Genomic DNA, 25,360 nt, shown 5'->3' on the forward strand with positions numbered 1-25,360 from the left:
AGTTTCTTGTAGAGTCTCCTTTCTCCATCTTCAGCCTCATGAATCTGACCTTTGTCTGTATTTCCATTGACATTCTTCTTTTCTGAGCTCCCTCCAGTCCCTCATTAAACTCTTCTTGCAGCATTTTAAGCTTTTCCTACCCCGATTCTGCAAACTTTTTTTAAACTGACAAAATGTGTGACACAGCAATTTACATAGAAGAAGTGTAGTTTGTTCTGTTTCATGTTTTATCTGTCATGGTCAGGAGAGCATAGTTTCGTAGTTCACAATATGGGCAGGAAGCAGAGTGGAGTGACCAGAAGGGTCCAGGGGCAAGGTATCCCCACTTTTCTAGTTTGGTTTCTGTTGCTGTGATGAAATAATTTTGACAAAAGCAACTTAGAGGGGAGAGGGTCCCCTCACAATTCCAGATTATAGTCCATTGCTATGGTGATGTCATGGCAGTAGGAGCTTGAGACAGTCACAGCACATCCTCTGTTAAGAGCAGAGACATGAATGAATGTTTGCTCACTTGCTTGCTTATGCTCAGCCTGGGTTTGCACAGCTCAGGACTCCTTGCCTAAGGAATGGTGCTGCCCAGTGAGCTAGAGTTTTCCCCCATCAGTTAATGTTAATTAAGGAAATCTTCTACAAACATGCCCACAGGCCCACCTAATGTAGACAGTTCTTCACTGAGAATCTCTGAGTCTAGATTATGTCAAGTAGTCATTAAAGCTAACCATCATGTTTATGTACTTCCTCCAGTAGTTTCTAGAACCTTCCAAAGTAGCACTATCAGGTGCAGATCAAACCCTTAATACACTTTATATCCATCTTATTAATTCTCTGGACTTGTGAGTCTTAGTGCTTTTTTTTCTTTTGGAAATCATTCTTGTTAAATTACAGTAGATAGTAATAGTAGAACACCTGTAGATTTAAAAAAGAGCTGGGTGGTGGCGGCGCACGCTTTTAATTTCAGCACTCAGGAAGCAGAGGAGGATAGATCTCTGAGTTCGAGACCAGCCTGGCCTACAGCATTAGAATCATATAAAGGTTTTACTTCGTTGCCTACTTGCTCTGGCTAGTACTCCTTTACCATGTTGAATCAGGTGGTGAAAGTGAGCAACTCTTTTTTTTTTTTTAAATAAATGTTTTACTTTTTTAATGGTGTTTCACCTGCATGTAGGTCTGTTTTGAGGGTGTCAGATTCTCTCGTATAGACAATTGTGAGCCACCATGTGGGTGCTGGGAATTGAACCTGGGTCCTCTGGAAAAGCAGCCAGTGTTCTTAAACTGCTGCTGAGCCATCTCTCCAGGCCTCCCCCACACCTTCTTAATATATAAATATATGATCTCATATGGCCCAGGCTGACCTCAAAGTTTTGTTTTTAAAATTCACTTATCTACTTGTTTGGGGGTGGTACTACTGTGTGTGTGTGTAGGTCAGAAAACAACTTGTGGGAATTGATTTTTTTTTCTAACATGTCAATCCTGGGGATTGAACTTGAGTTATCGGGCTTAGTACCTTTTCCTACATGCTTAGCCATCTCACTGGCCCCAGGTGTGTGTGTGCGCGCGCGCGTGCGCACGTGCACTTTATGTTTTTTGTTTTTGGAAAAGGGTTTCAGTATGTAGCCTTGGTATGTAGACCAGGCTTGCCTCAAATTTACAGAGCTCTGTCTGTCTGCCTCTACCTCCTATGTGCTCGGCTTAAAGGCATACACCACCATATCCAGCTGTGATTTGTATTTTTGAGGTGGTGTCTCCTACTATATTCCAGGTTGTTCTGGAATTCACTCTGTAGCCCAGGCTGCCCTTAAGGCCTGCAGTCCTTCTGCCACACTCAGTTCTGGGTGCTGAGATTATAGACTGTCACCACACTCAGCTCTTTTTTGTTAATCTTAGAGGGAAAGCTTGCAGGGTTTTCCTGTGGCATGTGATTTTCATTATGTTGAGATAGTTCTTGTCTATTCCTACTTTGTTAGGTGCTTTTTTGGAGTGGTGTCAAATTTTGCCATATGCTTTTCTATATCAATGTAGATGATAATGTATTTTTCTCCCTTGTATTTTGTTAATGTGATTTTGCTATGTTGAACAGTCTTCAGACCTTGTAAGAGAGACTGTATGGTCATGGTGTATATAATCCTTTTAATGTGCTGTTGAACTTGTTTTGTGAGGATTGGTACTTTATGGGTAAGATGGTAAGTTTTTAGTGAGCTGATGTGGAGAGTCGGGAGATGATTGTACTGACCAGCCATGAGTCTCTTTGTAGCTGTTTAGAAAAAGAGTTCTTTGCTTTTGAGCTGTGCTGAAATCTTTGTGCCTACAACATACACTTTAGGCTTTTTGTTGAAGTTTTGTTTTCCTACTGCCCCTGTTCCTCTAAGGGCATGGAGCCTTCTGACATGTAGGGTGCATGTCTTTGTTTAGCTGGCACATGGTTGCCCACGATAAAAGAAAATGCTTGCTGCATGTGTATCTTATTCCTTTGTAACAAGAATAACACATGGGTTTGGGAGCTGTGCTGATTTGCCAGGCTCTGTTAAGGAGGACACTTGCTGTTACTGTTTCTTTCCGTAGTGGAGGGAGTGAAGGTAGAGACTTTGATAACTTACTTCCTCAGGGTCTTCTGGCTACCCAAGCCCAGAGCCCTTCCTTACAACTACTAGTCACGATTTCTCAGTTCTGTAGTTGCTAGTGTACAAAAACCACAGGCGGCCAGAGGAGACATGACTTCCACCTCAAGCTTGTTTGTACCCATCATCTGGAATGTTCCCAGAAATCCCTTCTTTTCAGGTTTACCATGGCTACAAGTTCACTTCCCTAGTTCACAGTAGGAGTTGTTATGCATGAGCTTTTCCACTGACTGTATGGCATTGCATCCTGACTAGTTCTGGTTTTGTTCATCAGTATTGTTACAGCATTCCAATAATCAGTGATTTCTAGGGTCCGTTCCAACTCTCTGTAGCTCTGAATTCTTTGACTATTGTTTTATGTTTTTCTTACTGTTATGTTGAAATTTTGAATGCTGATTCTTCTGTCATGTAATAATAACTGCCACTGCCAGTTGGCATTGTGCCACTAATATTTCTAATTGTTTAAAAACTGAATGGGCAGGACATGTGGTGGCACATGTAATTCTAGCTATTAGGAGGTGGAGGCAAAGAGGATCAGGAGTTCAAGGCCATCCTCAGCTACATAGTAAGTTCAGGTTTGCCTGGACTGCATGAGACTCTGTGTTAAAGAAATAAATGGAAAGAAGAAAAAAAGGGATTGGAGTTGTAGTTCACTAGCTAGAGTGCTTGCCTAGCATTCATGAGGTCCTGAGTTCTGCCCTTAGCGTTTTATAAATTGGGAGTGGTGACACATGCCTGTACTTGATAGAGGCAGGAGTATCAGGAATTCAAAGTTGTTCTTTGCTATATAGTGAATTTAAGGCTGCACGAAACCCTGTGTTCCCCCCCCCACCCCGCCCCTGAAAAACAGGGAGGTGCCATCCATCTCTTACTCTGCATCATGGCTGTCCTTAGACCTCTTGTGAAACCCAAGATTGTTAAAAAGAGGACCAAAATGTCCATCTGGCACCAGTTAGACTACAGTGGTGAAATTAAGCACACCTGGTGGGAACCAAGCAGTATTGGCAACAGTGGGGGTGGGGTCCAAGGTCAGCATCTTGATGCTCTTAGTGCTGGTTATTGGAGAGACAAAACAAAGCACATGCTATCCAGTGGTTTCCAGATGTTCCTGGTTGGTGGCTCGAGGGAACTAGAATCTTACCTGTGTTGAGATTACCCAGTTTTCCTCTAGATACCCCAAATCCATTGTAGAAAGAGGAGCTTAGTGGGCTATCAAAATCACTAGTCCTGGTGCCAAGCTGCACAGTGAAACAGACAAATAGCTCATATGCACACTTATTGTATTTAATAAAAGAGCAAGCTAGCAGGAAAAATACACTGAGCAGTACAGGCTTACCGGAGGGTTTGTGTATTCAGTTTTAGGCTGAATCCTATCCAAACTATCAAGATTTTTATAAAAAAAAGTGATTGTTCATAGTCTGTGGAAACTGAGTTACATTAGGTCTATGATGTTCTTAATTTACCAACTTGACCATGAGGTGTTTTTGCCTATCTGGACCTTAGATTACTGTGTTGTTTGCTTTCCTTTGCTGTTTCTGCAAAGTCACATTCATATGGCAGATGTGGCATTAATACTATTAACTATTAATATTGTTTAATCAGTATATTTATTTATTTGAGTGCACTAGTGGATCTTGAATAAATCTTTTGGGGGCTGGAACTTACCTTAAAATAATATGAAAGTATTCTGCCCTAATAGTAAAATCCAAGGTTTTATTTTTGGCAAATTGAGTGCCTTTGCAGTGACATGAATGTGGTAGAAATGTCTAATTCTTGTTTGGTAGAATTTGGCCTTCCTAATTAATATTATTTACTAATACTGTGTATTCTTTGTTTCCCCTACTCTGAATTTCATTTTTTAGTTTTTCATGTGTTTGCAAGTTGAAAATTGATTCAAATTAGGATTTTTATGCATTATTGTGGAATTTAATTTCACACATTATAGATTTTGAAATTTATTGTAATCTTGGCTCAGAACTATTGTTCCGAGTCGCGGTGTAATACAGTCTGCTGGTTGAATCTAATTAGGTGTCGTATCACTTGCATACAGTATGTATCTGCCTAGAGTGTTCTAAAAATTCTCACTTGGGACTATTACAGTCCTCAGTTCTTGGCTTGGCTGAAAAGCCTAGCAATATTTGACAGACACACTGTGTAACTTACTTAAGAGGCAGGCTTCGTTTATCTTTGCATTTGTTGGCTATTTTAACTCAAATGCTGAGCTGTAATTTTCAGCATGATTACTTAGAGATTGTGTATTAATCTTATTAAAGTCACCTATTCATTTGCTATCACAGTATTTGAAGACAAGCATGACCATACTTCAGTTCTGGTACACAAATATTAGAGTAGTCTATGTAATTTAGAAGTCAGAGTTGGATAGCCTGAAGGTAAAATTGCTTATCAGCTGTTACTTTCAAATTTAAAGAAAATGAATAACTTGTCTCTTTATGAGATTCTGTTTTTATAATTTTTATAGAGTTGACTATGGTGCTGTCATTGTGTGTTGGAGAGACCGCCTGCCTTTCTTAGTACCATGTGCTGAATGAACAATTTCAAGGCTGCTAGAATTCCCAGGATTATTCTTAGCCTGTAGATCTTTCTCCTCCTCCCACTTGGCTTTACCCACTGTTGCGCTTGTTCTCATTTGCAAGGTAATCATCCTTTAAATAAAGAAGCGGGGTTAAGGGGCACAGCCCCGGCTGGCACAGGGCCCTCTGTGGAGATGCCCCTCCTCAGCGGCATTGTTCCCTGAGGTCTTTTCTGTTTGGTCTTGGGATGTATATTTCACCATTTAAATCACCCCTCTGTGCGTGTAGGCTTCTTTGGACCTCACAGCATAGCACAGCGGAAGCAGCACTGTCTCCTTCTCTGGTCCCTTTTTCTAGCCATTTAAAAAATTGTGCTCTGTAACTGTTTTCAACCTTGGCTCTGTTGTTGATATTTGGGACCAGATCATTCTTTGCTGTAGGTGGTGGAGTGCCGTAGCACTGGGGTGTACAGCAGCATTATTAGAGGTCAGGAGTATCCCCCGACCCTGCACACTCTAGCAAAGCATGGGGCATCTACGAAAAAGTTCCTCATGCTGGGTGTAGTGGTATTATGTAATATGGATTATTCCTACTTTTAGCTAAGAGTTTTTTTTTGTTTTTTTTTTTTCCTTGCTTTTCTTTTTTCTTTTGGATGTTAGTTTAAGGCCATAACATTTCTTTGGTAGTTATGAGCCTGTTTTGGAGTATCAGAAAACCTGGCAACCTAGAACCAGACTTCTTGGGAGGCTGATGGGAGAGTGGCAGCTGAGGAGGTGAGACCCTAACTGAACCTGTAGGAGTTGCTTAGTGCTGCTATAGCCAGGAACTTGAGGGTTGTGGCTTAACACAACTGATTTACTCACGAAGTTGGGGCTGGGCACCAGCCCAGTATAGAGAGGGTCAGAGAGTAAGCAGCAAAAGTCTGCAGCAGTTAGCATGAGGCAAGGCCACCCAGAGCTCATGGAGTCCGACCAGTGACAATCAGAGGAGCAAGTTCTGATCAGAAACTCCTGGTGGGCTATGACTACTTGATAAGCAGGTAGGCAGGTCCAGCTCTTCTTTCTGTGGGACCTTGACAAGAGCAAGCTGAAGCTTCTGAGAAAGACACAGGCAGACGGGCAGTTTGCTGAGAATGAGAACAAATCCAGTTCCTGGGGAGACTCGTGAGAAGCCTTTGTGTCAGGAGTTAGGAGATACAAAACTATGGGAGGGGCCAGTGAGCGGTCCAGCCCCATATTACAAGAGAGTTGGCTGCAGCATCTAAATCCCTTCTTCCTTGGGATAAGAATTGGAGCCATGTAGCACTGAGCTTTCGCATTGGGGTTCAGTTGGCTATAGGTAAAGGCCAATAGGGAGAAATAAATGAGGGGTTTTGTCGCCATAGTCTAGAAACACATTGGGTCAATTTCTGACTCAGGCAAAACTTAAGACCCCCTAGCAAGGTATAAATGAGTGGGCTCTCTGTGTCACATTGAAGACTGAAGAGAAAGGCAGTGACAAGTTTGGAACTCTGGTTACCTCTTTAACATAGTGGAAAACCAGCCTGCCATGTAGTTCATCTGTTTATTTCTTTTTCTTTTTTCTTTTCTTTTTTGAGATGGTCTCACTATGTAGCCCTTACTGACCAGGAACTCACTGTATTCTCCAGGCTGGCCACAAACTCACAGAGATCTACCTGTCTCTGTGCTCCAAGTGTTGGGATTAAAGGCCCAAGCCAAAACATCTACCATATAGCTTATGATTTTGAATGACCCATAACTTGTCCCTGCCTTCTAAGCTGGTTTGACTTCTGTTATACCCTTCCTAATGTATGAGTGGATGGATTCTAGAGTCTCCTTCATTACAGCTGGCTTCGGCTTTCTTTCTATGCCTGCCTGTATCTCCCTGGACTGCATTTCTAACAGCTCTCACCCAAAGGGTTTAAAGTAAATACTGCGGCTTTCTGTGCTTTAGGAGGCCCTTTGGCTCGGCCATAGGTTCTTTCGTGGTATTACCAACAGTTGTGTAATAAATACTACCATTCTTACATTTTTGTATACCAAATTATTTGCTTAGATTAAATTAATGAAGTTGCTGAATTAAGGATATATAGTTTTGAATGCCCTATTACATATTTATTCTTCAGAAAAACTTATACTCTTGCAGATTATATAAGTACTCATGGTCCTGAGCTCTTTCTAGTAATAATGTGTGCATTTAAATATCTTTCTTTCTAAAAGTGTTTTAGTTTATATGTGCTTCTAGTCTCAGCTACTCAGATTGAGGCAGGAAGATAACTTGAGCCCTGGCTATTCTGGGCAATTATAGTGACACTCATCTTAGAAAAACAAAAATAATATGTTTGTCAGTGTTATGAAAGCAATATCTTAAACTTCTTTTAAAGATTTATTTTTATTTTATGTCTAGGATAGTTTTGCCTTCATGTATATATGTATACCTTGTGTGTGCCTGGTGCCCATAGAGGTCAGAAGAGGGTGTTTGATCCCCTAGCACTGAAGTTGCAGATAGTTGTGAGCCACCTTGGGGGTGCTGGGAACTGAATTGGGATCCTTTATAAGAACAGTCAGTGCTCCTCATTGCTGGGCCATTTCTGCAGCCCCTTTTTCCTTGAGACAGGGCCTCTCCTTGTCTCTGTTTTGTGTGTATTATGCATGTATGTATGTGTACATGAAGGTGTATCTGTGGAGGTCAGAGGACAACTTTTGGTTCACGCCTTCCACCTTGATGAGACAGTCTCTCTCATTGTTTCTGCTGTTGTGCTGTGTAATTCAGGCTAGCTATCCTATTGGCTTCTGGGTGATTCTGTCTCCACTTCCTTGGAGGACTGCTGGGATTACAGGTGCAGCACATAAGGGTTTTTAGAACGTGGGTCACTGAGATTGAATTCTGGTTGCCCAGCTTGTGTGGTTAGCGCCTGTACCCATTGAACCATCTCTCCCACTCCTGCCTGTTTTTGAGACTATTCTTCTGCAGCCCAAGATGACCTTGAGTCTGTATGTAGTTTAGGAAGATCTTGAACTCCTGCTCTCACGTTCTAAGTGCTAGGATTACTGGTGAGTTGTCGTGGGATAATCTTTTTGTGCACTCTGAAGATGTGTTGCTTTCATTGGTTTAATAAAGAGCTAAATGGCCAGTAGCTAGGCAGGAAGAGGTGGGACTTGAGGACAGGGAGAGAGAGAGAGAGAGAGTTCTGGGATGAAGGAGGGCAGAGTTGCCAGGAGACTTGAGGAGAAGCAAGATGAACATGCAGTACTGAGGAAAAGTACTGAGCCATGTGGTAAAGTGTAGATAAGAAATATGGGTTAATTTAGTTGTAAGAGCTAGTTAGTAACAAGCCTAAGCTATTGGCCGAGCATTATGATTAATAGTAAGTCTCTTTGTTGTTATTTGGGAACTGGCTGTTGGGACAGAAAATTCCGCCTATAGTGAGTGCCACTATACCTGGTTTTATGCAGTGCTGAGGATTGAACCCAGGGGTCTTGTACTTGTTAGGCAGTCTTTCTTTCTTTCTTTCTTTCTTTCTTTCTTTCTTTCTTTCTTTCTTTCTTTCTTTTTTTTTTTTTGTTTGGTTTTTCGAGACAGGGTTTCTCTGTGTAGCCTTGCGCCTTTCCTGGAACTCACTTTGGAGACCAGGCTTGGCCTTGAACTCACAGTGATCCACCTGCCTCTGCCTCCCAAGTGCTGGGATTAAAGGCGTGCGCCACCACTGCCTGGCCTGGCAGTCATTCTTCCAACTGAGCCACATCCTTAGCCCTTAAATTAATTTTTTGTTATAGTAGTTGAACATAATTTGATGCTTGTTGGCTATTTAAATGTCCTGTCAATATTCTTTGCTTGTTTTCTTTTAGAATGTATGCTTTTTGTCTAATTCCTTCCTTTAGTCAAAAAATATTAATTGAGCACTTTATGCACACTAGGGCCAGACACTATTCTAGGTCAACAGAATGGCAAGTTCTATATTAAGGAGCTTGTTTTTGAATGTAGTGAGGAATAAAATAGGAACTAAAGGTGGTAATAAGGCTGTAAAGCAAATAGGAATGACGGTGGAGTGCCGTGGCGAACGTCGCAGGGCAGGGTAGGGCAGTCTTCACTGAAGCACACACTGCTGGCACCTAGCACACGCCAGACAGAGGGAACCATGAGTGCCGAGGCCCGAGGCACTTTCATGCGTGACTCGTTTGGTGAGGGAGAGTGAGACATTAGATGAGTTTGAGAGGTAGTAAGAAGTGGGATGGACATGAGGAAACGGAACACCCTGAGCAAGATGGGGGCACTGGGGAGCTTAGAGTAGTGAGGTGACATGACTCGCCCCACTGTTTTTAAGAAACATAAGTGGTAGTGAATGAGGACTAGACTTTATGGGACAGTGATGCAGTCTGGATGTGCCACAAGAGGCTCTTGATGGTGTAGATGAGGTTGCCGGATGTGTTTTGAGCACAGCCCAGATGCTGATGGGTTGAATGTGAGTGTGGGCAGAAGAGAGGTTAGAGCCTGCCAGTTGGCAGAGTGCTTCACCACTCACTGGGCGGGGGAGGCATGGAAGAGCCGATGTAGTGCTTAGTGACTTGCAGGCCTTTTAGTGTAATTAAATGTTGTAATCTTTCATCTAGGCAGGGAAGACTTTTCCCCGATGGCTGTTAATCTTGTTAGTGTTTTGCTGTTCAGAAATGTCAAATGTTTGTTTTGCCGTGATAGTCTTAAGTTTTTGGTTTTGCTGTTGTGTCTGGAAAAAATTCTAAAAACAACTTCTCCTGCTTTCTTCTCTAAGTACTGTTAAGATTTTGTATTTGCATTTAATTTGGGTGAAGTACACATTCAACTTTATTTAGATTTTCTCAAATAATTATCTTATTATTTTAGCATCTTTAAGAAATTTGATGTCTGCTACAAGAAATTATTGTATCATTTCCCCAAAATTGGAAAAGAGGATGTTTGTGGCAGGTTCTTTCAAAAGGTATTTTGACCTGGATTAAGGTTTAACAACCTCCTGGCTTTGTCTTTGGTTGATGAAATGGTGACCATGATGTGCCAGTTAGCCAGGTAGTAAGCATTTCTTTCCTTAGTCTCTTCCGTTCCCTCAAAAGATGTTTGCCTTAGGATATGCTTTTAGAGGACTGGTGAGATGGGTAAAAGCACTTGCCTCACACACCCGATGACCTCACGCCAGATGACCTCACGCCCGATGACCTCACGCCCAATGACCACATACCCGATGACCTCACAGACCTGATGGCCTCACACCCGATGACCTCACAGACCCGATGACCTCACAGACCTGATGACCTCACACACCTGATGGCCTCACTCACCTGATGGCCTCACACCCGATGACCTCACACACCTAATGACCTCACAGACCTGATGGCCTCAGCTCAATCCCCAGAACCATTGCAAAGGTGGAAGGAGATAACTGACTCCACAGAGCTGTTTTCTGATCTCCATACACATCATGTCACACATGTGCCTGCATTCGCATGCACATATTCACACAATAATTGACATTTACCAGTTTGTTCAGGGATTAAAAGTTCTGCCCTGTGTACCATGTGTGTTAATGACCTGTTTTGTTTTGTTTAGGAGCTGGGTACCAAACTCAAGGCCTTATGCTTGCTAGGCAGACACTCTACCACTGAGTTCATCCCTTGTCCATTGTGGCCTATTTTTTTACTACATGTCCTGCTATCAAGTATGTCTTGCTGTTGCTTCATTGTGACAGCTCATAATTGCTCTAAGATGATCAGTTTCAGTTTGCTTTGGCAGTACAAAATGAGTGTAGTATTCTCTTTGCTCTTCCTGTAATCATGGTATGGATTCCTAAGTCTGTGCTGTATATATTTCACTGTTAATTGTAATTATATTCTCAGTACTGTAGTCCTTTTCTGACAGGTGAATAATTTAGAGATGATGATAGTATTTAATTTACTGGATTTTTTTTTTTTTTTTCTGGCAAGAACTAGGAGTTGTTCTTATTGACAAAGTTGGCTGAATCTTGTAGTTGGTAAAGTATTGGAAGTTATAGAAGCAAATTCTAGCATCTAACTACCATAGAATATCAGCAAGGCAGGTTGGACCTAAGTTGTCTTTGATGTTTTCTTTGTTTTTTTGTAGAGAGGGAAATATGATGTTCCTAAGTGGCTCTCTCCCAGTAGCATTCTGCTTCTCCAACAGATGCTTCAGGTAAAGTTTGTTGTTTATTTTTAAATAATAGAAGCCCATTGTAATCATTTGGTTTAACTTTTAATATAACTGGGACTGCTGCATTTATCATTATGTATTAGCTTAAAAAGGATTCCATTCATCATGTATCTTATAAATATCCTCTCTGAGAACCTCTGTTAATTAGGTTGTAAACACAGTTGCTTTAGACTTTGATGATGTGCTTTTTAAAACCTTTATTTGTTTGTTTAATAATCATTCTGTTTTCTCTAGCTCTTGCTCTCCTCTCCATTTTCTTGTTTCTACTCCTGCACATTAGGCATATAAACTACTGAACAGATGCTTGGATGAACTGATGTGTGGTCTGTGGGCTCTGTGATTGAGTGTGCTTTTCAAACTTCACGTGTCAGAATTGCCAGGTGGGCCTGTTAAAACGCACTTACTAGTCCAGTCCCAGTTACCTGACATAACAGATCTCAGGCAGGACCAAGCATTTGCATTTCTAAAAGGCTCCTGAATGGTGTTGATGCTGATGATTGTGGGACCACTTTGAGAATGACTCTCTGATGGGATGATGGTGGAAGGTGCTGAAGTCCAGATGTTCACCCTCTTACCAGTCAGGAAGCCTGTCTTCTAATCTGTGGTCCATGAAACGGAAAGGGTGTGTCTCAGCCACCTCACTGCTCTGTTGTGTGCTTTGGACACAATGAAGTGGAAATACTTGGAAAATAGTGAATTATTTTATTTATTACGTTCCCTGAATATCTTCCAGTTTTCCATTGATTAAGTCGTCTTTACCTTTAATTTAAAATGTACCTCAGGCTCACCCACCTTGATTAAGTAGAGCCAGACCACCAAATCTCCATAGTGAGATTGAAAAATGCCTCAGCCTTTCTTCTAGACCCCAAAACTTAATCTTTGTTGATTAATTTTTCTCTCCTCACATTTGAACATTACAAATGGAAACGAAAGGTGTGCTTTTCAGCTTGTTCTATGTGATTGTGTGTGAATCGGAAGTAGAGATTGCATATTCAGTGTGAATGCCTGGCATTGCGCTTGCTTGAATACTAAACTGGTGACTATTTCCCATGAATAGGTTTTCCAGCAAAAAGACTATTACATCATACAATAGATTGACTGAACTTCATGAATAATGTCCATACCAATGAAGTTCATGTTTGTTAAACATTTACCATGTAGGCCTGTGTTGGTTGCTATAGTTTTCTTGCCTCAATTGCCTTTTTAAAAGAATTCATTCCAAGGCCATTTTAAGGGCTTTGACAGCGTTGTTTGTGATGATAACATTTACATCTGTTCTGGTGCATTTTGAGTTCTCAGGAGGAAAGGTGTTGTAGTCTCTGTTTGAAATGTGCTTCAATGGCCACTAGGTGGACCCAAAGAAACGGATTTCTATGAAAAATCTCTTGAACCATCCCTGGATCATGCAAGATTACAACTGTCCAGTTGAGTGGCAAAGCAAGACTCCTGTAAGTATAATGAAACCCAGAAGTTTGTTTTCAGAAGTTTGTGTGACTTCAGAACCTGGGATGATATGCTCTAAAGATGAAAGAAAGTTTATTATCTGGATTGCTGTTGGGAGACTTACAGCACAGTTCTATATTACCTGTTAGTCTTTGGGCCAACGAGTGGTTGCTTAACCTGTGCTACCCATGAGAATCACCTAGAACCTTAAAAGCAGGGCCTGGCGGAGAGAGTGCCAAGTGTCTCTAGCTCCTGTGTGCAGGAGACGAGAGCAGAAGTCCAGAGGTTCAGAGCCCACTGCCACCAGCGTCCTGCTCTCCGTCCCACAACATTAACCAGTGCTTTTGAAATCTCCCAGCTGTGTTCCACGTGCAGTCAGGATTGAAGGAGTTGTTGAACTCTGCTTAAACCTGTTTATTCATCTGTAGAAATAAGTTCAACCAGTTCTGCTTCCCAGTGTAGTGATGAAATCACACCAGTTTCTGGACAGATGAGTTTGAGAGGGTTTTTTGTACCCTTGATGTTTGTTTATTTATTCATAGGAAATTAACAGTAAGGGTTGAGTGTAGTGACACATACTCATAACCCTAGCACTTGAGAAGTTGAGTTTAGCCAGGCGGTGGTGGCGCACGCCTTTAATCCCAGCACCCGGGAGGCAGAGCCAGGCGGATCTCTGTGAGTTCAAGGCCAGCCTGGGCTACCAAGTGAGTTCCAGGAAAGGTACAAAGCTACACAGGGAAACCCTGTCTCAAAAAGAGAGAAGTTGAGTTTAGAAGGACTGCAAGTTTGAGGATAGCCTGGCCTATATACTGAGACTGTCTCAAAGGAAAAAAGCAATCAGTAAATCTGTTACATATCATGAGTAAATATTTTTGTGAAGAAAAAAACATTGAAAAATAAAATTGACAAAAGAGTGGCATGTTGGTGTCTTTATAAGTTTCTGTGAGGTCTGGCATAATAGCAGACACCTGTATAGTCTTCCTGCATTTAGAAAATGTAGCTTCACCCAGACAGAGAGGGAACATGGGGAATATTTAATAGCCCTTTCAGATAGTTTCTGTTAGTTCCTTAAAGTATGGTCATTTCTTATTTTAAAAAAATATTTATTTTAGTTTATGTGTATGGGTGCTTGCTTATGTGTACATATGTATGTACACCATGTGACCAAGGAGGACAAAAGGGAACATGGGATCTCTTGGAATTAGAGTTGCAGGTGGTTGTGAGCCACCATGTGGCTGCTGGGAACCGAACCTTGGTCCTGAGCAAGAGTACTGAGGACTATCTTTCTCTAGCCCCCAGTTTGGTAATTTCTTAAAGATTAGTTGCAGGTAGAATATGAAGTCAGTGAATACTTTGGACTCTTTCATAAAAGACATTAGTCTGTTCATGGGCTCTTTTTTCCATGTACCATTCTGTATTGGTCATGTGGAAAATACTTGCGCAGTGAGTGAGTGGTGTAGATTTTCCAGTGCTGACACATTTTCCAACATAGCATTAAAAATAACCACATTTCCTAAAGTCACTACTGACCTCATCAGAAAAGACATTTTCAATGTTGGAAAGCTGTCAAGCTTGTGTGACAGTCACAAGTTTTTTAATAATTCTTAATTTTTGCTTGAAAGATAAAATTGCATTGTTTGCAACGAATACCATTAGTTAATTCACTTTTTTTGGCTTTGACAAAGTATTTCCAAAATATCCCAATCTGAATAACCAGTAGGAAGTGGTATTCTATGACTAAAATGGCTAATTGAAGATTTACCCTAGTCACATAGGTTCCTTGCTCCAGACGGCAATGGTTTTGCACCTGACACTTCCATCTTATACTAAAAAGATACATGTTCAGTGTTGACTTGAAATAGAATTCTTTTCTTTGCTTCATCAAGGACTTAATAGCAACTGGCTTATTTGGGGAAATATGACACCTTACAAAACACCCTGTCCTGGAACAGTTTGATTTCTACGGAGCCCAGTTTCACTCCTTGGTTCTGTGCTATCAGTTCAAATTTCAGCACTGTGAAATGTGAGAAATAGTATTGTAGAAACAGTTTTGTGCCTGGAGGCCCTCAGGAGACGATAGATCACACTTTAAAAATTGGTTTAGCCGTGCGGTGGGAGTGCACACTTGGGAGTCACAGCCAGGCGGATCTCTGTGAGTTCGAGGCCAGCCTGGCCTACAGAGTGAGTTCCAGGAAAGGCGCAAAGCTACACAGGGAAACCCTGTCTCAAAAAAAAAAAAAAAAATTGGTTTAATATATCTGCCCTCTGAGTCCTCACAGGTACATGTAATGCACATACATGTGCATATATCATATATATAGATATCATTTACATACACACAGACTCACCATATATGTAGCTAGAAAATGGAGGAGTATTTTTGGAACCTTTGCAGGTAATTGAGACTTTTCTTCACTTCTGCTATGGTGTATGATATTCACATGGATTGGAATAGCTTGGGGGTGTATCTCAGACATGTCACGTGTAGACAGATGGGGCATTTGCTTTTTGAATAATCACATCACTGAATATAATTACTCTTCCAACTAGCTAGCTAGTCTTAGAAAAGTAGACTTTTGCTTCAAGCATCCACTCTTCTCCCCACTGTCCGGGCCATACAGACCTAACTAAAACTCTCTGATTCTGCTTTGATTGTTAACTCTTACTCTATCTCTTATCCATGTTCTCCCAGGCCTCCATAATGTAGTGGATAGCTGTTGAGTAAATGCAGCTTAATCTAGAGATTACCAATGCTCAGAGACCAAGAGTGTGAGTGTCTGAGCAGTTCAGCAGAAGAAACAGGAAACTGATGTGTCCTTTGTGAGGTGGAGATTGGGGGATGCAAATGCCTGTGTTCAACCATTGGGGGTCATCATTTCTCCATGTGTAGAAGGCTTTGCATGTCTTTTGAGCCATGATTCTAATATGATAGAATACACTATTGCTCATGTTAGAAAAGTTACCAAAATGAAGTAAGTTTCTCTCTTAGCTTGTTTGATTTTGAGACACAGTCTCATGTAGCCCAGCTCAGGCTTACTATGTAGCCAAGGGTGGCTTGGAACTTCAGAGCCTCCTAACTGCTCCTGAGGACAGTCTCTGATTTAAACATCAGAGGTTTTGTATGTTTGTTTTCTGTTCTTTGTTTTTTGTTTTTTTTTAAATTTGGGGCATAGTATAACGGAAAACCTAGTTTTGAGTGTTCCCAGGGCATACAGTTTTATTTACATCTTAATATAATTGCTGGTCAGCTGTGGTAGCATACATACATCTATAATCCAAACTCCTCGGGTATCTGGGCAGGAGGATGACAAATTTGAGGCTGATCTTGGAAACGTAGTAAGACTGTGTCTTGGAAAAAAGAAAGGAAAACAAGCCAGGTGGTGGTAGGGCACACCTTTAATCCCAGCACTCGGGAGGCAGAGGCAGGCGGATCTCTGTGTATTAGAGGCCAGCCTGGGCTACCAAGTGAGTTCCAGGAAAGGCTCAAAGCTAAACAAAGAAACCCTGTTTCGAAAAACCAAAAAAAAAAAAAAAGAAAGAAAGAAAAAAGAAAAACCAAATAACTGCTAATGTGGATGTGGTGCTAGCACGTGCTAGATCTTAGGAAACCAAAGCAGGAAGACTGACTTGAATTTGAAGCCAGTCTGGGCCACCTAACGAGTTCTAGGCCAGCCATAGCTACAGTATGAGACCCTGTCTTAAAAAAACAAATAAAACTGTGGCTGAGAGGTTAAGAGCACATATTTACTGTTCTTGCTAAGGACCCAAGTTTGCATCCCAGCACCTGTAGCAGGTGGTGGCTTACAACCTTCTCTAACTACAGCTCCAGGGGATCCAACACCTGACCTCCTCAGGCACCTAGACTCATACACAAACTAATAAAAACAAATCTTTAAAAATTGCTAGTATTTGTTGAGCACTACACTAGCATGCTATTCTAGGATTCAGGTTTTACATTTTACTACGGAATGATTTGGGTAGAACTCTTTGGATAGTACTTTTTGGTCAAGTATTGTTCCATAGGCTTTGCCAACTCATTCAGGCTTTGACTAGATCTCTGAAACAGAGCCTGTTATTTCCCTATTTTGCAGATGGAGCAAAGGATGTACATTATCATGAAGTAACTTGTCCACAGTTGAGTGGCTAGTATGTGTAGAGTAGAAAACCAGAATTTGAATCAAGCAGGAGGGCTGCAGCCTGGAAAGGACCTGGGAGGTCAACTGGATTAAACCCAGGGTCTGTATCCTGCCTGTCTCTAACCTTTGTGGCAAACATTCCTTTTTTTCATAGAATCATAGATAAGTAGCATAAGAAACATAGATAGGCCGCATCTTAGTGTGGTAGAAAAGTCTGGGCCAGGAGCAGAGTCATAGATGGTAGACAACATTATGGCGTAGTAGTAAAGTCTGGGCCAGGAATAAAACATGCCAGTTTTGGGAGCAGATAACTGACTTTTCTGAATCTTTGCTTCATCATCCATAATCTGGACATTTTACTTAGTGTTCTGTCTGTCTAGAGGACCTGTACCCATCAGCTTGCTCATCCGCTCTGCCTCCTTACAGAGCTGCTGCAGGGTAAAAATGAGCTGTAAATAGAAGAGCTATAAGGATTGTTGTCGTTTTTTGAAGTATTTGCTTTTTTCACTAGTGTGTGTTATCAAGAATGAACTATAAAAATAATTCTGATTTACTTGGATATTTAAGGCATAGATGCAGTAATAATTCTACGCATGACCTCCTCATGATATTTTCATGCACAGTTCTAGTACCCAAGTATTGTATCAAATAGAAGTTATATTCAGTTCCATTTTCTGCCCTAGTGAACAGGAAATGTAGCAGGCACGGATAATCCAAAATAATTGGCTACTTTTGGACATGCATTTTTGTCCTTAACCTGAGTATACATAGCTGAGAGTTCAGAGCACCATCAAAGTATTGAGTCCCTTTGGAAGACTCAGTTTAAAATGACTCTTTCGCAGACCTTTGTCACCCCATCCTTTTTATTCTAGTTTAGGAGTCCAGGAGAAAGCATAACATGGTAGATTTGTAGGGTAGGGAGGTGTGGAGAGACAGGCTGATTGTCTTTGCCTTTAAAAAAGGTTTTGTGGGTTGGTGATTTAGCTCAGTGGTAGAGCGCCTGCCTGGCAAGCACAAGGCCCTGGGTTCGATCCTCAGCTTTAAAATTAAAAAAATAAATAAATAAATAAATAAAAAGGTTTTGCATGGGTTTTGGTTTTGTGTGTGTGTGTGTGTGTGTGTGTGTGTGTGAGAGAGAGAGAGAGAGAGAGAGAGAGACAGACAGACAGACAGACAGACAGACAGACAGACAGAGACAAGGCCAGAGAAGTTGACTTTCCTTCTACCATGTAGGGCCCTACAATCATTCCAGGCAACTGAGCTTGGTGGCAGGAGCCTTTACTTACTATGCCGTCATGCTAGGCCTGGTGGATGTTTTTTTTTCTTCCCCCTTCTTTTCCTTTCTTTTTTCTTTTAAAAATAGGCTCTCCCAAAGCTGGAGAGATAGCTTAGCAGTTCAGAACACTTACTGCTTTTGTAGAGGACTGGGTTCAGTTCCCAGCACCCATATAGTGACTCAAAACCATCTTTAACTCCAGTTCCAAAGGATCTGACTTTTTTTTTTTTTTTTTTTAGTTTTCCGAGACAGGGTTTTTCTGTGTAGCTTTGCGCCTTTCCTGGAACTCACTTGATAGCCCAGGCTGGCCTTGAACTCACAGAGATCTGCCTGCCTCTGCCTCCCAAGTGCTGGGATTAAAGGTGTGTGCCACCACCATCTGGCAGGATCTGACTTCTTTGGGCTCCAGGACACAGGTGGTGCACATATATACACTCAGGCACACATATAAAGTTAAAATAAATATTTAAAATATAAAATAAAAATAGGGGTCTTCCTATATAGCCTAGTCTGGCCTTGAATTCTTAATCCTCCTGTCTTTTTTTTTTTTTTTTTTTTTTTTTTAGATTTATTACTTTTTTTATGTATACAGTATTCTGTTTGCATGTGTCCCTGCAGGCCAGAAGAGGGCACCAGATCTCATTACAAGTGGTTGTGAGCCACAATGTGGTTGTTGGGAATTGAACTCAGGACTGCTAGAAGAGCAGTCAGTTCTCTTAACCACTAAGCCACCTCTCCAGCCCCCTGTTTGTTTGCCTTTTGTATTTTTTTTTTTTTTTTTTTTTTTGAGACCGAGTTTTTCTGTGTAGCCCTGGCTGTTCTATAGACCAAGCTGGTCTCAAATGCAGAGATCCTCTGGCCTCTGCCTCCTGAGTGCTGGGAGTAAAGGTGTGCACCACCATCACCTCACTGAACCTTCTGTCTTAACCTCCAGTGTGTTAGAATTACATGTGGCACCATACCTGGCTGAGAAGTGTTTCCTGTTTAGGGGTTAGCTAGAATCTGGAAAGAGCTCCATAAATCTCTTATTTGAGCTATGATATTAATAAAAAGATGTCCAACTGGGTGTTGAAGTGTTTGGGCTTTTAAAGTTGAGATCATCCTAAATGAGGAATCTGTACTCTGAGAGTCACAAAGGTTAAAACAACCCATTGAATACATGTCTTAGCACTTTGGAGTTCTCCAGTGCCACTGGTATAAATCTGTGTGGTCTGTACTTTTTTTCCTCTCTTTTTCTCTCTCTCTAAATAAGTTTGTGCTTATCCAGCCAATAGTGCAAGTTTGTCTTGATTTCTTCAGCATGTTCGACCTCCAAGAACAGAATACCATAAATTGGGTGGCTGGAAGTTCAAGACCAAGGCCTGCGTAGTGTCTGGTGATGACTTGCTTTTCTGTTTGTGGTTGTGTCCTTCACATTGTGGAAGGACTGAAGGACGGATGCCTTTGAGGCTTGTTTTTGTTCAGGAGGATAGATCTCACTCACATCTCATCACTTTGCAAAATCCCCACCTCCCAACACTATCACGTTGGCCATTAGGACTCAGCATCTAGTTTTTAAGGAACAGAAGCAATGAATCACAGAAAAGTCATCATCTTTTCTGTTTCTGTCCATCCATGATGGTGGGATAAGTTTCTCTTGAGTACACTGTTAACACTCATGTGATGTACTACATGAGGATGGGTCATGATACTGCTGCATCTGATACTGTTGTATCATTTAGAGGGGAAAGTGGCCTGTAACCGGTATATTTAAATTTCTGAAAGGTTATCAAGTTAAAGAGGAAATGGGACTGTGTATATTAATAAAAATAGTTAAACCATTTTGGGGGGGCCTTGTTTAGATGCTATACTTGAATATTCCCGTGTGTTTCATATATGGCATGGCATGTACCATCTCTCTTTTACAGATATAAAACAAGCTCAGGGAGGTGTAGTGGCATCCTCAAGGTCACATGGTTATACAGTGATGTCACAATTAAAACCAAGATGTGTCTAATCTCAAAGCCTGTGAGCTGTCAGGCCGCACAGACTCGGTGGCTGGAGATCCCATGGGACAGACATAGGTGACAGGGTGAGGCTGAGCACCCCAGCTTTTCCAACTCCCCTACAGAGGAGGACTTGAAGCAGAAAGGAAGGCATTATTTCCTGGAGCTGTTGCAAAGAGGTCTTCCTTTGGAAATCATGTTCCTTGTGATTCTCTTCACATTCCGTCTTCTGAGTGTTTTCCAGCTCGGACAAGGCCATTCCTGTCATTTTGTTCTCAGTGAGGTCCACCATGCAGGGGTCTGAGCACTTGTCATTGCTGCCCTTTAAGCAAATTGGAATTAAAGCAGAGAGAGTTTCAATGTGTTTCAGCATGATGGTGTGCTATACCCTCTTTGTGAAAGTGGTTGTGTTGCATCTGTCACACACTGTCACAAGGCCTCCTGGGATGGTATAGACCTAAACATGACCCAAAGTGCAATATGATACAAGTCAGAGCCACCCATCGACCATTTGTGTCAATGCTTACTTTTAAACATGGCTGCTCTTTGAAGAAAATGCCTGATAGACTTGGAGTAGACATGCGGGAGGAATGTGACCCCTTTACAGTATGGAAACACTGTTACGCTCAGTCAGGTGATGGGATAGGAAAGCCAGGAAAGAACTCATCTTCTTGAAATGTGTTGGCCTCTGATTGCTTGTGGACAAATGAGGACTAGTGGGCTGAGAATGTAGCTCAGCAGGAGAGCATCTCTCTAATGTGAGATTGTGGGTTCCAGTCTAGAGCACTGCAAAAGGAAAAAAAAAAATCATGCATATTGATGTGCACCTAAAAGTTTGATAAATTCATGTTCTTTCCATATGTTGTTGTTGGACTTTTTTGAAATGATTATGTTAATTTAAGTTTCAGAATAATATATTTGTAAACTTAACAGTTTATGAAATTGTGTTTTGTAGTTGATTCACCTTGACGATGATTGCATAACAGAGCTTTCCGTACATCACCGTAACAACAGGCAAACAATGGAGGATTTAATTTCATCGGTAAGAACTTTTCATTGGTAAGATCTGGTACAGCATGAACTTAAGCTTTTGTTCATTGTCCTTTTATTTTGCTAGTACATTGACAGTGATAGAATGTTTATAAGACCCATGGGACCATCATGAATTTAAGCAAGGCAGTGACTGTATATTCATGTATGATGCATTTCTTTGCTATGTCTTCTGGGTCTCTTACAACTGTATCTACATTTATTTATTTGCTTATTTTCTCCTTCTCTCTTTCCTCTCTCTCTCTCTCCCCCCCCCCCTCTCTCTCCCTCTCTCTCTCTCTCTCTCTCTCCCTCTCTCTCTCCCTCTCTCTCTCTCTGTGTATGTATGTGTATGTGTGTGTGTGTGTGTGTGTGTGGTGTGGGTGTGGGTGTGTGTGTGTGGTGAGCGGTGAATACATGCTCATCATGTAAGTGTGTAGAGCTCAGAGGAGAGCTTGAAGGAATTGGTTTTCTCTTTATACCATTGGGTTCCAAGAATTGAACTCAGGTTGTCAGGCTTGATGACAAGTGCCTTTACCGACTGAGCTCTCTACCAATCCTGGATGTCCTCTTTAAATGTGAACACTGCACTTGGACATTGATTGGAGAAATGTAATGAATAAACAATTGGGAGTCAGTGCAGACGAATCCATAGAGAATTAATAGTTCTGACTTTCACTGTTTTAAAGTTCTCAAACAGAATTCTAGTTCTGCTTTAAACAAGAAAATAGACTTACCTTTTTTCAAGAGCTGAGTGTCTAGCCAGTGGTACAGTGGTAGAGCACTTGCCTAGTGTGTTTGAAGTTCTGGATTCTATTTCTAGCACTAGAACTAAACAAGAATGAAAAGTTTTGTTTTCTGGCAGGGACTTGGATGTAGCCCAGGTAGCAAGCCTCAGATAACATGTCCCACACTGTCTCTGTCTGTCTATCTGTCCCTCTGTCTCTGTCTCTCTCTGTCTCTCTGTCTCTGTCTCTGTCTGTCTGTCTGTCTGTCTGTCTTTCTCTCTCTCTCTCTCACACACACACACACACACACACACACACACACACACACACACAGTTTTTCTGTATGCTGTATGCCTCAGGCTGGCCTTAGCCTGGAGCGCTGTGTGTAATCCAGGTTAGCCTTCTACTCAGTTTCCCAACTTCTGCCTTCCCAGTGTTGGGATTGCAGGCATCTGCTACTGCCCAGCTCATACCACAGTTTTCTTCCCTAAAAACAATCCTGTAGCATCATGTTGTTCATCAGCATGTGAAATGGATGCTATGAAATCATTGGTAGGATTTCTGATATTGGATCATTTTTGCTTTTTTAGGTCCTTGATATCTAGGCTAAATGTGTGGTCTTTTTCTGGAGACAGGTATTCTCAGCTCTTGAGTCCTATCTGGTATGGCGGGCAAGTCCCATTACCCTCTTGCTCCTGGTTGAACACCGTGTCTTTTGTTATCCGTGCTTCGTATTTATTTTCTGTTTTCCATCATCCAGGGTCGAAACCTTACACACTTTGTTCTGAAACAGAGCTTTACTGCTTTGCAGTGAGATGTAAAGGGTGCTGCATGCAGTGGCTCTGGAGTATGTTTACAGACTTTGACAGCCTTCTTAGCCTTTAACAGTACAAATTTGAAATTTAATGCCAGGCCTGGTGGTTCACACCTATATAATCCCAGTCCTCTGAGGGCTGAGGCAGGAAGATTGCTACTACAGTGTGAGACCATCTGAAAAACCAACCAGGCATGGTAGCTCACACTTGTAATTCCAGTACTTGGGAAGGTGAGACAAGCCTGTGCTGCATTCTGAAATGCAGCAAATTTGTTCAAAATGAACAAATTTGTTGGAAAAATGAACAAAAGCCAACTCCTGGTCACCATCTAAGATTAGTGCTGCACTTGGCTTCAGAAAAGCTTTTTATTGCCTATGAGGCAATTAATGCCAAAACCTATAACTGGCCAAAATGCTAAGTGTAAGTGATGGTGGAATGCTTGACCCTAAGTGAGCCATTACCCTTTCCAAAGTTCTGGGAACATCTTGGAAGAATGGGCAGAAAGAATGTGTGAGCCAGAGGGTGGAGAGATGTGCTGCAGAAAGATGTTTTCTGGATATGACACGGCAGCTGCAGACACCAACTCCTGCAGCTGTAGTGATCTGCACAAGACTGAGCCTGTCAGCATTCATCATGGATGGACTGTTGGCAGCTCATGGTTTCTGGGGAAGGGGCAGTTTTCTTTAGTGGTGTAGCCACTGATAAGTTGTCCACTCTCTAGTAAGAATCCTTCCCCATGCTCTTGCAAGCAGCTCTTATTAACTCCAGTGTCACACCAAAGGAGCATGAAAGAGGAGATGTGTTGGGAAAAGGGGTTCATTGGGAGAGGGAGGGCTGATGAAAGAGGGGGTTTGGGAATGAAAACAGCTAAAATTTATTAGTACATATATGAAATATTTATATATATTTCCTCAGGAAGGTTATAGTACAAAGTTACAGACACCTACATAAGAAGAGCTAGGATGGTAGCAATGAGCTTCCAGGCATTCATTGTCCAGCTTCAACAGTTGTTAAAATGTGCCAACTTTAGGGCTGGGAATGTAGCTTAATGCAGAGTGCTTGCCTCCCGTGTGAAGCACTGGGTTCAGTCTCTGGTCCCACAGAAAAAGAGGGGGGAAGATAAGCCAGTTTTAACTGTATCTCAGCACTATAATTTATTTTTGCCAGCTGAGGTATTTCAGAGGACCTTGGATATGTTATATTAGCTAGGAAAAAAAGTTGTTTGTATGAATTTGACAGTTGTTTAAAATCTGCCTCTTAGAACAATCAGTTTCAACATCATTGGAAAAAGTCTTTCAAATGGTATCTTGAAAATTCTCTCTATTTTTCAAACTTAAAAGTGAAAATTGAACTAATTTCTTTCCTTCTGATGCAGAAAATAGAGATAGTAAGGCATTTTAGAACTTTTTTTCTGCTGCTAATTTCTTTAAAGGTTCTGTCAGTTATTCTGAAAGATGAGCATGAGTTTGAGGCAGGGTCTCCTGTAGCTTGACTGAAGACGACCTCGAACTGTTCCTCCTGCCACTACCCCCAAGTACTATGCCTGTCTCACAGTGTTTCTTCTTTAGTACTGCTCTTCATTTGTGTGTGTGTGTGTGTGTGTGTGTGTGTGTGCACGCACGCGCGCACACGCGCTTGAGGTGGGGAGGAAAGGGTGAGTGAGCACAGGAGGTCAATGGACAACTTGATGGACTCCATTCTTTCTACCATGTGGATTCCAGGGATTGGACCACGGTCATCAGACTTGATTGACAACAGATGCCTTTATCTACTGAGCCACCCTATCAGCTTTTTCTCATAATTTTTTTTTTTTTTTTTTTTTTTTTTGGTTTTTTTGAGACAGGGTTTCTCTGTAGCTTTGGAGCCTGTCCTGGACTAGCTCTGTAGACCAGGCTGGCTTCGAACTCACAGAGATCCACCTGCCTCTGACTCCTGAGTGCTGGGATCAAAGGCGTGCGCCACCACCACCCGGCGTTCTCATTCTTTTTGAGACAGGGTTTCTCTGTGAAACAGTCCTAGCTGTACTGGAACTCATTCTGCAGACCAGGCTGGCCTCAAACTCAGCAGAGATCTGCCTGCTTCTGCCTCAGATTAAAGGTGTGTGCCACCACCTGGCTGTTTTCTCATTCTTAAATGCTTATTATACTTATATTCAGTCCTAAAGATGAATAAATAAGTACCCTCACTTTAAATGAGGGATTTTTCAGCTGTAGCTATATCTTGGAATTACCCATGAACTTTCTAAGTAATCCTAATGTCTAAGTCCCACCTCCAGAGATTTATTTGGTCTGTGGTATTACCTAGGCATAAATGCTTTTTTAAAAATTATTTATTTATTATTATGTATACAGTGTTCTGTCTACATGTGTCCCCACAGGCCAGAAGAGGGTACCAGATCTCATTAGAGATGGTTGTAAGCCACCATGTGGTTGCTGGGAACTGAACTCAGGACCTTTGGAAGAGCAGTCGGTGCCCTTAACCACTGAGCCATCTCTCCAGCTTGGCATAAAACCCTATTTGAAGCTTCCTGAATGGTTTGCATTGTATTGATAGGAGTTGAGACATTCCGTTTTAGTTTCTTGTAATCCAAAATCCAGGGCAAACTTC

The 25,360-nt window shown here is 41.7% G+C and overlaps 1 protein-coding gene across 1 annotated transcript in view; it reads left to right on the forward strand.

The window, feature by feature from the left end:
• The window catches only part of Melk (maternal embryonic leucine zipper kinase), a 73,209-nt gene that overhangs the window by 26,438 nt on the left and 21,411 nt on the right, over positions 1 to 25,360 (forward strand). Inside the window, exons 9-11 of the mRNA XM_036179368.1 lie at positions 11,255 to 11,323; positions 12,691 to 12,789; positions 21,137 to 21,223. Of these exons, the coding sequence (XP_036035261.1) occupies positions 11,255 to 11,323; positions 12,691 to 12,789; positions 21,137 to 21,223 (255 nt within the window). The remainder of the gene's footprint in view (positions 1 to 11,254; positions 11,324 to 12,690; positions 12,790 to 21,136; positions 21,224 to 25,360) is intronic.

Source organism: Onychomys torridus, chromosome 2 (assembly GCF_903995425.1).
Source record: "Onychomys torridus chromosome 2, mOncTor1.1, whole genome shotgun sequence".
NCBI classification, from domain to species: domain Eukaryota; kingdom Metazoa; phylum Chordata; class Mammalia; order Rodentia; family Cricetidae; genus Onychomys; species Onychomys torridus.